The 15,637-nt window shown below is 35.9% G+C and overlaps 1 protein-coding gene across 1 annotated transcript in view; it reads left to right on the top strand.

Moving 5' to 3' along the window:
• PTDSS2 (phosphatidylserine synthase 2) overlaps positions 1-8,413 on the top strand; it is a 51,280-nt gene extending 42,867 nt beyond the window's left edge. The window contains exons 9-13 of the mRNA XM_083348981.1: positions 183-297; positions 1,453-1,598; positions 4,914-5,099; positions 6,435-6,534; positions 7,948-8,413. Coding sequence (XP_083205107.1) covers positions 183-297; positions 1,453-1,598; positions 4,914-5,099; positions 6,435-6,534; positions 7,948-8,019 — 619 coding nt within the window. The 3' untranslated portion in view covers positions 8,020-8,413. The remainder of the gene's footprint in view (positions 1-182; positions 298-1,452; positions 1,599-4,913; positions 5,100-6,434; positions 6,535-7,947) is intronic.
• The last annotated feature ends 7,224 nt before the right edge of the window (positions 8,414-15,637 follow it).

The raw sequence follows: 15,637 nt of genomic DNA, 5'->3' as shown, positions 1-15,637 counted from the left end.
TTACAAAAAATACTTCTACATTCTCCCAAATCCTTTTTGTTTGTTTTTATATTTTAGTTTCTGCATGACTTCTGGGTTGTTATTTATGCTGTTTTAACATTTCCAGTGTTTTTGTTCATCACACTTTATTTAATAGAAGGTTTTTTAAAAATAACATGAGATATTTTTAATTTCCCCTCCAGAGGTAAAATGAAGAGAATTGCCTTTCAATTCACACCGTACAGTTGGGTTAAATTTGAGTGGAAGCCAGCATCCAGCCTTCGCAGATGGCTAGCAGTGTGTGGCATTATTTTTATTGTAAGGGTAATTTCTTTCAATGAACTAATATAAGAATTTCAAATGGTTTTTATTTTCAGAGTACTGTAAACAGATTTCTTGCTTTTTTCCCACAGACTCCCTAAGTTTGACATAATAAAAATACTATTTATCTTGCAAAATTCCTGCTTTCATGCTAAGAGCTAAATAAAGAATAGGAAGGAAGGAAGAGGTCATGATGGTCCCATTTAATTTAGAAGACTATACAAATACTAAACAATATATAAATTGTATAGGTTAAGGCAGCATAGCTGGCTCAGGAATTCTGGGAGTTGAAGTCCACGAGTCATAAAACAGCCAAGGTTGCCTACTCCTGGGTTAAGGGATGAGTGTTCACATGCAAGAAACACATTTTATTTCAGTATTTATTATACTGTAAGTAAATGATTCCCTGATAATACAGACCACGGGAAGTAGAAACCCTCTCCATCAAAAGCAGTTCATTCACATGTGCACATAATTGGTAGAACTTAGATTGGAAAACTGGTAGGGAAGAAACGGTAATTCTGACTCTGTAGTTAGAGACAAGATTGTGCTTGGTATTATTCTCTGTGTAATCAAATGCAAACTTTTATCTGGGGGAAAAAAGGAAGTAAAGAACTTTTTTTCTGCATTTGTCAAAATTAGTCTTGAATGATGATCTGATTTTATTTCTTGAATACATTTGTTTTAAAGTTTGATCTTTTGAATCTGTATGAAAGAAGCGACTATCTTAAAATAATACGATTAGCAGGTTAGAATCACTGTGAGGCATTGAGTTTGTAACTTTGTATTGAATAATTATGTTCCTTCTAACAATTCACTTCCATAATTTTGAATACAGAACATCAACAATTGCTGCATGGACAACCACATTCTCATTTGGGCATTGTAGTACCTGGTCATTTTATCAAATTTCCATTCTATAATAGATGAGAATAGGGAAACAGCAGCATCCAAGAAGATATAGGGGATAATGATTAAAAATAGAGTTTTATTTCTTAAAATTGTTTTATGAAAACCCTACTTTGTTAACCTTGATAGTATTTCTTTGGCAAGACATTTCATACATTCCAATTTGTACACTTTGAAGAATTGTGACATATTTTAGGTTTGAATAACAGGAAATCTCCTAAGTGATTGTATGGTACGTGTCAGTTTTTATTGGCAGAGCTGAACACATTTTACTTGAAATTTGTCCTGTGGATGCCTCCAGAACACTACTTGGTCCTGCTACGACTTGTCTTTTATGTGAATGTGGGAGGAGTAGCTATGAGAGAGATCTACGATTTCATGGATGATCCGTAAGTTATGTTTCTTATTTAAACTCAGTTGCTTTATTTTTTAGAACTGGGGATGTTTCCTGCAAATTGCTGAGAAACATTATTCACCAAAATAATGAATGAATGCATCTGTTATTTAAAGGAAAAGAACACTACCTTTTTTCCAGGCATCAGATATATAATGCTTGACAAATTAACATTTCTGCTTTATTATAACATTACTTTGCAGCATGCCATTTTCAAATGTATATAGTGCACAACAGCTGAAATGAAGTTTATGATTTGGACTAATTGGAATGCAAATAGTTTTTGCAGAGGAAAATTTCGGATAGTATTTTAAAAGCAATGTCATAGCCTGAGGATGTTGTTAAATCTGGATTTCGCCTAAAGATTTTTGTAATCTTGGTTTTCTGACACTATGCAATGCCTTGGTAAGACCACACTTGGAATACTGCATCCAGTTTTGGTCACCGCAATGTAAAAAAGATGTTGAGACTCTAGAAAGAGTACAGAGAAGAGCAACAAAGATGATTAGGGGACTGGAGGCTAAGACATATAGGGAATGGTTGCTGGAATTGGGTATGTCTAGTTTAATGAAGAGAAGGACGAGGGGGGACATGATAGCAGTGTTCCAATATCTCAGGGGCTGCCACAAAGAAGAGGGAGTCAAGCTATTCTCCAAAGTACCTGAAGGCAGGAAAGAAGCAACGGATGGAAACTAATCAAGGAGAGAAGCAACCTAGAACTAAGGAGAAACTTCCTGACAGAACAATTAACTAGTGGAACAACCTGCCTCCAGAAGCTGTGTATGCTCCAACACTGGAAGTTTTTAAGAAGAGACTGGACAGCCATTTGTCCAAAATGGTATAGGGTTTCCTGCCTGAGCAGAGGATTAGACTAGATGACCTCCAAGGTCCCTTCCAACTCTACTATGATGATGATGATGATATGATGATGATGATGATGATGATGAGACATTATAGTATTCATATTTTGTAGCAGTATGGCCTTGCTGAGCAATGCATGAAGTAAACACATGCCTGCTTATTATTTGTTATTTCTGTTTGTTTATTTCTGTTTATCAAATACTAGAACACAGATCCATCCAATTGATTTTTGTTTTATTGTATTTTTGTTTTAAGTTTAGTGATAATGGAACAAACTGATTGACCCCATAACTTTCCAGCATACTGTTTTATCTCTGACCATTAGAGAAATGTCTGTATTTAGTTATCTAGGATTCCAATACTTTATGAAGATCACTTGTTGGTCTTTGATTCCTAGAGCAGGGAAGAATGGCTAAAGATGATTACTTTATTTGGATTTCAGGATATTGAACAATGGCATTCAGACCATTCCCTGACCCCTCATTTTGGACCTGCTGATATGGAATATACTTCCTGCTTCAAAGTAGGAAAAGATCTCACTTCTTACTAGAGAGCTTCTCCTCAGTATTCTGGTTCATGTTTCGTTCTTTGTGTTTGAGTTGAAAAAAGAATCTGTCTTTTATTCTTTTGCCCTCTGTTCAACCACATGGCATAACATTGGAAAAAGGAAACTTCATCAGTCACAAACGTCTCATTACCAATTCACTGTATTGCCATCCTTTGCCAATAGAAGATATGGAAATCAAAGAAAAACATCCAAACAATGATCCTATATATAACAATTTCCTAACTTTCTTAACTTTTATTATAGAGAAAGTGACTTGGTATTTCCCAGTTCCACTACAGTTTTAATTTCTGCACAAATATAAAAATCTCCTCAGTCCTACACTTCTTAATAGGAGGAAGTTAAAAACAAAAGAAAGGTCATATTTGGAGAAATGTGACAATCCAGTTCAGCAGGATTCTTTACACTACAAAATAGATTAAAGAGCTGTAGGATTAACATTCCTTGCTGTAGCAGTTGCTATTGTTTCCAGCATTCCTTCATGTAGATTTTTCCAGGGTGATGGTTTAAAATGGCAGAAATAGATGCAGTACGGAAAAACTACTACGTACTAGATGTAAAACCAGGGACCAAAAATACTTGATTTTAATAGTTTTGTTAGAGGTGTCCTTCACCCATATTATCAAAAGTCTGCTTTGTAGGTATAGCAAAATGATCTGCCAAAATTATTTATAATTAACCATGCAAAATTGCTATACTTTCTCTTCTTTATTAAAAAGCTAAATTATTAATATAATATTGTAGCATGGTAAATACAGCGGTACCTGTGTACTAAACAGCTGTGGAATACTCAATGCATTTTGACATGAAAATTTTGTCCCAATATTCATCGTTTGTTTGGTACTCAACGCACCTCCTAGAATCAATTAATGATAAATACTAAGTAACAGTTTGTTCAAGAGGAAGTGTCTGTGGAACCTGTTTGTTGTTAAATCCCCACTCACTTCTATGTTCTTTCTCACTCTCTTTTCTTTCTTTCTTTCTTTCTTTCTTTCTTTCTTTCTTTCTTTCTTTCTTTCTTTCTTTCTTTCTTTCTTTCTTCCTTCCTTCCTTCCTTCCTTCCTTCCTTTCCTCCTTCCTTCCTTCCTTCCTTCCTTTTCCAAGACACTGGCCACAGGCATTTAGAAACAGCGCTCCATGGAGCATCACTCCCTCTTCTAACTTTAGGGAAGGAATTTTTTTTTCTAACTGTTATCAGCATGGAAGTACAGAATGGGCCAGAAACCATTTCTCCCATTAATCATACCTTTCTCATTCAAACTTCTGAGCATCTTCCCAGCCTCCCAATCTTTATGCTGCTGCAACAGCACACTGTCTACCCATCTGACAGATATTTGAAGTGTCTCCCGTCTCTGCCTCCTTCCGTCACGAACAACCCTGTTATGAAATATGCACATACCCTGCTCAATCTTCCTAGCATTGTCCCTCATGCCCCAGAACTCAACCATGTCCACTGTAACTAAACCACTAGAACAAGGTTGGTTAATATACCGCAAGTATATGAACTGTAGCTTTATCAACATAGAAATTTGGGTTACCATTCTGATCAATATTTGTATGATGGACGTTTACTGTTATTTATGGGATAACATTTTGTGGTCTGGTGTCCACTTCATCAAACCTTTTATTTCAGCCTTTGATTATGGAGCACACTAGAGTCTGTCTGAAAAGCAGTTGCTTCTGAAGCTATGCTTCCTGGGTACGGTATAGAGAAGCATCTCAAGATAACATTTTGATAATGTTACTGAATGAAATTGAGATTAACTGGAGTAATTCAATTTAATCAGCAAATTTTCAAGATAATGCATATTCTGGATTTTCCTTGTGAATAATATTTTGGATACAAATATGTACATATATGCTACTACTTTTGTTTTATTGCAGGAAATTCCATAAGAAGTTGGGTCAGCAAGCTTGGTTGGTTGCTGCTATCACAGCTACAGAGTTCCTTATAGTGGTAAAATATGATCCATACACTTTGACACTGTCACTCCCTTTCTACATTACTCAGTGTTGGATCCTTGGAATCATGCTTGTGCTTTCCTGGACAGTGTGGCGCTTTTTCATTCAGTAAGCAAAATTTGATTCTTGACCACCTAGCTAGGCCTGTAATCGTTTGTATGGGAATTTTAAAATACTATGGTATTTTCAAGATGCCAAACTTGGAAGTCTTGCTGATAGAAACTCACTTTCTTGTTGATTGTCAGGTAACCCTTCAATTAAGGGCCTTTAATAAAGCCTTAATTATAACACTAGTTGCCCTATAATTCTAAAAGAAGCACTCTTGTCAATTCCCATAAAATGTTATTTATTTATTTATTAAATTTATATTCTGCACATCAGTAAGAGAGAAAGAGTTAGTATACAGAACTAACCACTACAATGAAATTTCTTATCTGGAAGATTTTTTGCTCTTTCTTATCGAAATAGAGAAATGGGACAGAAATAGAGAAATGGACAGAAAGAAATCCCATGTTTGGCAGAATGAATCCCATCTGGCTATGCTCCCCATCTCTGAGAAAGAAGGGCTGCAGGATAACTTGCTTTGGTTTCAGCTTCAAGGTGCCACGTAAACATATTTTGGGGATCATAACCCTTTTATTGGGATCATGTAGCAGCACTAGTTTCCAGGAAAAGATACAGCTGCTTAAAGGTATTGCTGAGGGATGCTACATTCATCCTCCCACATGCCCTGATTAGATTAGATTAGATTAGATCTGAAGTGCTGCCCAGACTTTGTTTTAAGAAATCTCCGAAGAATTTGCAGGGGTGTGTGTGTTGAGAGTGGCTCATCTTCCAGTTTATTTATTTGGAAGGCTGTTTAAAACTTATAGTGCTTTTTAAATAGAATTAAGAGGTGCTTGATATTCTCAAAACTTAGCTTACAATTGTTTGAGAGAAATGAAAGGAGCTACAGAGGTTTATTGCTTTTCCTTTTTTTTAAGAAAAAGAAACAATTCTTAACTTGCAATAGTGGTGGGTACTCCACAAGCGATTCCATCAACAGACACATTGATCTACAACCAACCTACGAACCCCTCAGAATCCAAATCAATTGCATAGCCAACCAGAGACAGCACCGACCCCCAACCAGCCCACGCAAGCCTCCCTCCCCCCCAGCGGTTCACCTCCCATCGACCCTGACCTGATGTAATCTCCCCATCACAAGACCCATCACAAACCTCTCACTGATGACACACCTGACCCATCACAAGACTCTCACTTGACACACCCACCCCTGAAGCCCTTATAAACAGAAGAACACAGACACTGACACGCCTTAAGCTCTGCTGACGATGTTACCTAGCCTAGTAATGAAACTTTTGGAAACCAACCCACAAGCTCGGAGAATGAACCTTCACATACACACATCCTAATTCTTAACTTGTTTTTTGTTTGTTTCAGTGACATCACCTTACGGTATAAAGAGATAAGAAGGCAAAAGCAAGAACATAAATTTGGAAAGGAAAAGTATTTAACCAATGGTGATGGACAATCTATACTGGTAAACGAGTACCTGAAGAATAAACTAAGAGAGAAAAAACTTTGATCCTGAGTAATCAGTGAAGGGCTAAGGGGGTTATTTTCTTGATTTGCAAGTTTAACCCTCCCTCATTTTGTAATTTTCAATGTTTTCTCATGTGTGAGAATCATTTTGGAAAAGATGCCACTTAATCTCTTTTGAGGAAAGTGTTTACAACTAACTGTAGAAGTAGGGCTCCTTCCACAAGGGAACCTCAAACAAAGTGTGGTAAATGTGGGTGCCACCTCAGAAAGAGGAGGATTGGGGAGGCTTTAACCAATAAAAAGGCTGCCTCCCCATTCTGGAAAACTGTTACCATTTGGGTCATCATGAACATGTTTTATGAAATAAATCGGTGCACTGTGAAAAGCAGTTTGATGTTTTCTGCTGAAACTAGTTTAAGCTATAGTGATAATGTTCATGTTCTTATGATTCATCTAACAATACAAACAAGAGGGATACAACTGAAGTATAGAACAAACTGCAAAATTTGCACAGTACACTACTGCAGCCAGCCTTTGAAAGTCCTGAATTTAGCTGCCTGGATCTCAAAGCAAAGGTGCTTTACTTTGAACAACTGGCTATTACATTACACTCTCAAATACCTCTTTGTTGACTGTCTCTTAGGAAAGGCATCTCTGTAGAAAGGATGCTGATTAGCCAAATAATGAAAATGAAGACAAAAACAGGTAGAAATGTGTCCTATTCCTAGTCATATGAATCAAAGAGAACCTTAGTTTTATTCTTCTGCAAATAAGATACTTACTGTTCTTGCTAGGACTGTGTTTGGGTGTTGCTCCTCTGTTGAATTAAACCAAAATATATGACATGGATGTTCAGAATCATTTTTTTTAAACTTCTAGAATAGCGATGGGCCCAAGTGTCCTTGCAGATATTATCAAACAGTTCTCATCAGCCCAGCTAGCATGGCTACCTATGCTGGATGATGGGATTTGCCTATCTCTGTTGTAGAAATTAAGGCAGGAAGATTTATGGGCAAGTCGTATGGCCTAAATCAGCCACTAAATACTGATAGAAATATATTATCATCTCTCAAGCCTCTAGATCAAGGGCAGCAGCTGTCTTGCTTGTCACTTCCTCTCAAAATAATGTTAAATTAAACATCTTAAATTGTTTTTGTATTTTTAAAACAGCTAGATCAATTTAACTTACAGGTAACACTGATTTTTATCTTAACACTAATTGGATCTCAAATAATTAGACTTGGGGGAATTTATTTTGAAATGTTTTACTGTTTGGACATGCATATAAGCTAAAACACTGTATTTCTACTTGCCTCTTCTGCCGCTACTTAAAGCACAGTGCACAGAACTTGGCTCCCTTTTATGATAATACTTGAACTGCAAAATAAGTCTGCCCTTGCCTTGTTTCCAGGATACCACTAATATTCTCCTCTTAAACAATGGACGCTTTCAGGAAAAGAAAAGAAAAGAAAAATCCATATAAATGAATGTTGGAAAGCTGACCAGAAGCCACAGGTTGAAATTCTTCATTGAGTACCTAGTACATTTCACTTAAAGATTTACATAGTCGTCTGTTTTGTACTAGTAGATTCTGCCCCTCTTTGTAATTTTGTATTGTAAAGTCTTTCATGTAATTCTGGTGGTAACAAGTGCAATGGGGAAAAACTTGAAAATAATTTTGTTTGATTTGTTTTTTTGTTGAGGAAGTAATTGTGTAAAAACTGAAGTATGTGAAAAATACTACTTTTATTTTCAAAATTGAAGTTGACTTACTCTCAAACCATTACTTTCATACTGATCTTTATGTTCATGCAAACAGTCTTAAAATTATAGTATGGCAAATTGAACAAATGTAATAAAAAGAGTATTTGCTGGTATGTTTCTGAGTTATTTATTTATTTAACTTGATTTGGGAAGGGAAGTGGTTCTCGTGCTCCCACCCATGTGGATAGTTTTACATACGTACATAATTATCAGCTCAAACTTGCATTGTTTTTTTCTTCTACATCACCATCACCAATTCACACATTGTATTTATTTTTAAAATTTCCCAGTTTTTTTTTTCAGAATCCCAGCCTGTCTTATTTCCTATTTAACACTGAATCATTTTAAGTACTTTATTTATTGGTCTCATACATGCTTTATTATATACTGTATAACAATAGTATAAGCTCGCACTATATTCAACAACCAGCCATCATACCATATTTGTGCAAAGTATTCTATAATTCAAACCTATTTATTTTATTGCATGTGTTCTCTAAATCCTCAAATCTATAGTAAATCTTTCTCACATTCATACATTTCTTAATGACCTGCTAAACAAAAGGGAATCTTCTATGCATATTCTTGCTGGACATAAGCTATACAGTGCTTATATAAAGCAATATTGCACTTCCTAGGTTTTTTTTAAATTTTTGCTAATCTCTATTCAATTTGTGAGATTAATCTCTTTGTTAATACTTTTCCATACTGGATGTGTACTTTCTCTTCTTTGATTCAACTCTGACTTTTTTTTTCAATGCCCATTATTTCCCAGGATCCATTCTTGACATTATGTAATATAATCAGAATCAGAATAACAAGAGTTGAAAGAAAACTTGTAGGTCATCTAGTCCAACCCCCCGCCCCCGCCCCCCCGCTGCCCAAGCAGGAGACTGACAGATGGCAGTCCAGTCTCTTCTTGAAAGCTTCCAGTGATGAAACTCCCATAACATCTGAAAGCAAACTCTTCCATTAGTTGATTGTTCTCACTGTCAGGAAAGTTCTCCTTATTTCTAGGTTGAATCTATCCTTGATCAGTTTCCATCTGTTATTCCTTATCTGGCCTTCAGGTACTTTGGAAAATAGGTTGATCCTCCTCCTCTCTGTGGCAGCCCCTCAAATATTGGAACACTGCTATCGTGTCTCCCCGGTCCTTCTGTTCACTAGACTAGCCATGCCCAGTTCCTGTAACCATTCTTCATATGTTTTAACCTTCAGCCCCTAATCATCTTTGTTGCTCTTGTCTGCACTTTTTCTAGAGCAGGGATAGGCAACCTCAGCTGTTTTATGACTTATGGACTTCAACTCCCAGAATTCCTGAGTCAGCAGGAGTTGCCTACCCCTGTTCTAGAGTGTCCACACTTTTTTATAGTGTGGAGACTAAAATTGGTTGCAGTATTCTAGTGTGGTCTTACTAAGGCTTTATAGAGTGGTATTAGTACCTCATTTGATCTTGATTGAATCTCTGTTAATGCAATTTAGGATTGCATTGGCTTTTTTGGCTGTTGGTTCATATTTGATTGTCCACTAAGACTCCAGGATCCCTCTCACAGTTACTGCTATTAAGCCTAGTTTCACCCAGTCTGTATGTGTAATTTTGGTTTCTCTTGCCTAAGTGTAAGACTTTACTTTTCTCTACACTGAATTTCATTTTGTTACTTAGGGCCCAGTGTTCAAGTCTGTCAAGATCCATCCGGATCTTGAGCCTATTATCTAGGGCAGGGGTGTCAAACTGCCGGCCCACAGGGTGGTTGCATCATATGGAGATCGTGCCTCCCCAGCTCTGGCAATGCAAAAAAAGCCACGATATGTCGTGACATGCCATGTGATGAGACAGGTTACTGGATACTTCAATCAGTTGGATTTCTTAGCCAGGGTTTCTTTGCCAAAACTCAGGTTTACCGGGACTCTTTGTTTGGGTGTAAAATGCTAATTAAATTTCCCTTCTTCAGCCATTAAAGGATGTAATGAATGTTATATTATGGGGGGGAGAGAAATACCCCCAACATGTTCAGAAGCTAATATTGTTTTACTTCTGAAGGAGGGTCAGGATGCCACGATGATAAAGAATTACAGACCAATCTCATTATTAAATAAGGATTATAAACTATTTGCTGCAATTTTGGCAGAAAGACTTAAAAACGTTTTGCAGGTTATTCATGATGACCAAGCTGGCTTTCTGCCAAAAAGGCAGCTAAGGAATAACATGAGAATGGATTTGAATATTGTTGAATACCTACAATACCATAATGAATGACAGGCAGCTCTAATATTCCTAGATGCTGAGAAGGCCTTTGACAACTTAAATTGGGTCTTTATGTTTAAAGTTCTACAAGAAATGGACTTTGGGGGGAATTTTATTCAAGGGGTTAAAAGCTATTTATAAATTACAGCAAGCAAAAATTGTTATTAATGGCGATCTAACTAACTCATGTGAAATCCGAAGGGGTACAAGACAAGTATGTCCACTGTCTCCACTGTTGTTTATCTTGGTGCTAGAAGTCCTGAATAGAGATATCAGACAAGAAAAAGAAAATAAAATGTGTGGGGGGGGGGTTTGAAAAAATTTTTATTAGTTTTTATAGGGTTAAAAAGGAAGGTAGGGAAATGGGGATTTGGGATAGGGTAGAAGAAAGGGTAAGGGTTAGGGTTTCTCCCAATAACATTCAATATTTGGCAAACAGCATGTTGTCTGGGTAGATATATATAAATAAAGATAAAGAGGCTAACAATAACACTGATAGATATAATAAATTATCAAAAACAATACTAAATTTTCAATGTATGATAACATTCTTAGTCAAATTCAAAGTTGCATATCACATTCCTTTCTAACTCGCTTATCTAGCCATTGATAAAATTTATTCCAAGTTCTGTAATAAACTGAATGCTCTTTCTCTTTAATCTCTAAGGTTAATCTATCCATTTCTGCACAATCCAATATTTTCTTAATACTTCTTCAGTCGGTGACTTTTCATTTTTCCAATATTGGGCATACATAATTCTCGCTGCTGTCAATACATGTAAGATTAAGTATCCGCTCTCCTTATCATAGTTAGGGCCTATCATTCCTAAGAGAAACAATTCTGGTTTAAATTCTATTTGTTTTTTAATCATCTTCTCTAACCATAAATGTATCTTAAGCCAAAACCTTTTTGCTTTAGGACATGTCCACCAGATATGATAATAAGTACCTGGTCTTTGCTTACATTTCCAACAAACATTTGAAGTATTTTTAAACATTTTAGCTAGTCTCACTGTTGTCATGTGCCATCTATAAAACATTTTATACAAATTTTCTTTATATGATACAGCTTTGGTTAATCTAATATTTCTATCCCATAGCTTTTCCCATTCTTCAAGCTCTATAGCAGACATGTCAAACACAAGGCCCGGGGGCCGTATCCGGCCCGCGAAGTGGTTTCATGCGGCCCGCAAAGCCATCCTGGAGACAGTGAGGGAACGGCCCCCGCTGCCTTGGCACTTGCCCCGGTCCCATCTCCTTCTGCCAGAGACCCTCAGATCTGTCCCACTCCTGCCCAGGCCCCCATAGGCCCCCTTGATGCGAACGATGTAGAGCTGGCCACACCCACCCAGTAGGCCGTACACACTCTAGCCACGCCCACCCAGTAGGCTGTGCCCACCCTGGCCACACCCACCCGGCCCCCTGAGGACAACTGCAGTGCTGATGCGGCCCTCAATGAAATTGAGTTTGACACCCCTGCTCTATAGTGTGACCAACATTTTTTGCCCAGATTATTATTGTTTCTTTAACTTGTTCCTCCTCCATCTTTAAGTTAAGCAGTAATCTATAGAGTTTTTTAATCAGCTTTTCATCTCTTTTTAACAATGTAAGATCAAGTTCTGTCTGTTCCTTTACTTGTGCTTTTTCTTTTTCTCTTTTTCAGTTTTCATTTTTTCTTTTACTTTTCTTTCACTTTTTTTCTTTTTCATTTGTTTTTTCATTTACTTTTTTCCCTTTTTTCTTTTTAGTTTTCAGTTTTTTCTTTTTCTTTTTTCTTTTACTTTTTCCTTTTCTTTCATTTATTTTTCTTTTTCTTTTTCATTTGTTTTTTCTTTTACTTTTTTCACTCTTTTTTCTTTTTCAGTTTTCATTTTTTTCTTTTCTTTCTTTTCTTCTTTTTCTTTCATTTACTTGTACTTTTTCTTTTTTTCTTTTTCATGTTATTTTTTCTTGAGCTTTTTCCATCTTTTTCTTTTTTCTTATTCAGTTTTCTTTTTTTACTTTTCTTCATATTTTATTTTCTTTTTCTTTTCCTTTCTTTTCCTTTCATTTACTTTTCTTTTTTCTTCTTTTTCTTTTTTCTTTCATTTACTTTTGCTTTTTTCTTTTTTCCCTCTTTTTTCTTCTTTTTTTCTTTTTTCTCATTTTTTAACTTTTTTTCTTTTCCTTTATTCTTTTTCTTTCATTTACTTGTACCTTTTCTTTTTCCATTTTTTTCTTTTTCTTTTTTCTTCTTTTTCTTTTTCCATTTTTTTTCTTTTTCCATTTTTTCTTTTCTTAATAGCCTCATTGTATCCCAAAAGAGACTTGAATTATTGACATGTTTGCATCTGAATAAACAGCACATTTGAAGAAATACATTAAAATGAACATTGTTGTTACTTCTCACACTGTCCTATATTTTATGCCAGCACTATTAAAATGCATTAAGAATCCATATTAAGTAGATCCAATTATAAATTAGAAAACTGAAGTAGTGTTGATAAAATTAATGTATCTTAGGAAACTCTAGTTAAAGTCCATGTCTGCATCTAAGAAAACCAATATTTTTCATTATGTTGCTCCAAATGTTCCAAAATGTCCCAACATATTTGTAACATTGTCTTTTAACTGTCTTTTAGATAAAAACCCAGAATAATAATTTCTTGTAACATTATATTCAGTTCATCTATTAGAATTTTTGTGAACAAATGTTGTGTTCCACCTAGAGTCACTTTTGGTGAGATGGGCAACTATACAAATTTTATAAACAAACAACTCATTATTCAACAATGATACTGGCCTATAGTTGCTTATTAAAGTCAAATCTTATCCCTCTTCAGGCATTAATACTATTTTGGCCTCTAACTCTCTGGCCTCTTTCCTCTCTTTAGGATAGAGTTCACTGTTTTTTGTATGTTTGTAAAAGTTCATTCTCAAAACATTTATAAGAAAAAACTGATAATCCATCTGATCCAGGCACCTTTCTTAATCTTTTTTGTAGCTTCAGCAACTTCCCTTATTGTTATACGTTCATTCATAATCTGTTTCTGTTCCTCTGTAATCCTCAGTAATTTATGTTTCTTTAAATATTATTTTATTTTCTCTAGAGAGATGTCATTTCCTTCATAAAAATTTGAATAATCTAAAAATACAAATCTAAAACAGTCTTTGATAATATATCTACTTTAGAAGCCTTGTAGCCAAATTCTTTGTCTATTCTTGAAAAATATTTGTCTTTCAGAAAAGTAAGTATACAATCTTGAACTGGCATTTTCTGTCTTCATATAAATTGTCCATCAAATTGAGAGAAAGTTTTGGTAATTTGGCTTGAGTGATTTTAATATTTTTCTCAGAAGTTCTGTCCAGTTGTGGGAAGATCACTCCATTCCAATTACCCGTCAGGCATCAATTTCTGTAAGAGAAACCTATTAATCTCTCCATAAGTCATTTATAAAACAACACTTTGTCCTCATTTGGGGCACAGATTCCCAGTATCAAAGTCTTTGTTGTTGTTGTTAGTTGCGAAGTCGTGTCCGAACCATTGCGACCCCATAGACAACATTCCTCCAGGCCTTCCTCTCCTCTACCATCTTCTGGAGTCCATTTAAGCTCACGCCTACTGCTTTAGTGACTCCATCCAGCCACCTCATTCAAGTTAACTTCCACCCCAATAAATCTACCATGCTCATCACTTACCATAATGCAAGTTCTGGTTTTAGTTGTAGATTTATATAGAATACAAAATTACTCCATTTCTTTCTTTTCTTTTGTTCCTGCTGAAGTGAATTCTCCCAAATTTTTATAAATCAAATATTTTATGTCCTTTTTTTTTCAAATATATGTCTCTTGTAGGCAAATTGCATCTTGTTTTTCAAACCATGGTTTTGTACAGCCCAAGAGCAACATGGGAATTGCAACCTAGAAAACCCCCAACTTTCCATCCTATATGACCTGATGACCACAACATTCAATTTCATTAATAATGGGCTTCCTCGGCAATGCTGCTGCTGCTCCTGAAAGACCCATGTTGCCTAAGAGTAGAAATAACTCCGGATAAAGGGACAAAGATCTGCCTACCTCCCCTGGACTGTAAAGGGAAATGGGGCGAGAAAATATAATTTCTGACTTGCAAGGTTCTATAGAATTAGCTTATCTGTCCTATCTGGTCTACCTTGCAAGGCTGACAATAGTAGATTAATTGATATGCAAGCAATATTACTCAAAGCCCTACCCTCCTATTATTGGAAAATAGTTGGAAAATGGGAAAAGGATGATATCCTCAATATGGAATCTTATTACTTTTCAGCATAATGTCTATGGAGATTCTCAGTCATCCAGATCATGGTTGTCCGAAAGGTGCTTTTTCAAGAGGCAACTGGACTTTCTTGGTTTTTCTCTGAAGTCGTTTTGCTTCTCATTCAAGAAGCTTCTTCAGCTTCAGTTTTTCAGCATACCCCGTCAACTTTAATAAATACGCCTGTTGTCCACCAGGGGGTAGTAGTGTACAACTATTCAAGAAACCAAATAATTGGTAAAAGAAAACTTCTGGGTACCAGCAAAGAAGAAAATGCTACAAAATACATGTTTAGGGGAAAGCTAGGCTATAGCTGTAAAGAATCTTTCCATTTCAGAAACTGAATTTAAAATAGATTAAAATCTTATATTCTAGCCAAATAATCCACATTGTTTCCACTAAAGGTAGAAGGAAAGAATCCCATCACTGGAAAAAAAATCAGAAAGAATCTGATAGCACCTTTGCAGACTAACACATTTTATTATCATTGGTTTATTGTTCAGTCTGAGAATTTTTGATGGGAATTCTACAGTATCTCTCGAGTTTTGTTCCAAAATGTTGCAGAGTATCACAGGTTATCTAACAACACAATGGGTTTCAACACATTGCAATTTCTAGTTGATAAGGTAGTCCCTCTTTGGCATTCTCCTTATTTGCCTCTCCTCGGTACCCATTACAAATTATGAGTATCTACTATTATTCTTGATTTCACCCAGCTCAGGATGTGGTTTTTCTGCCCTCGAACCAGAGTTCTGTAGATATGGCTCAATTCGTCTCTTGGTGGAGATTTTACCCCTTTGTGCAGCTTATAGCTTG

The sequence above is a fragment of the Vipera ursinii genome (genome assembly GCF_947247035.1).
Source record: "Vipera ursinii genome assembly, chromosome: 1".
Classification (NCBI taxonomy): Eukaryota; Metazoa; Chordata; class Lepidosauria; order Squamata; family Viperidae; genus Vipera; species Vipera ursinii.
Note: the sequence above shows the minus strand (reverse complement) of the source record. Positions and strands in the feature narration are given on the sequence as shown.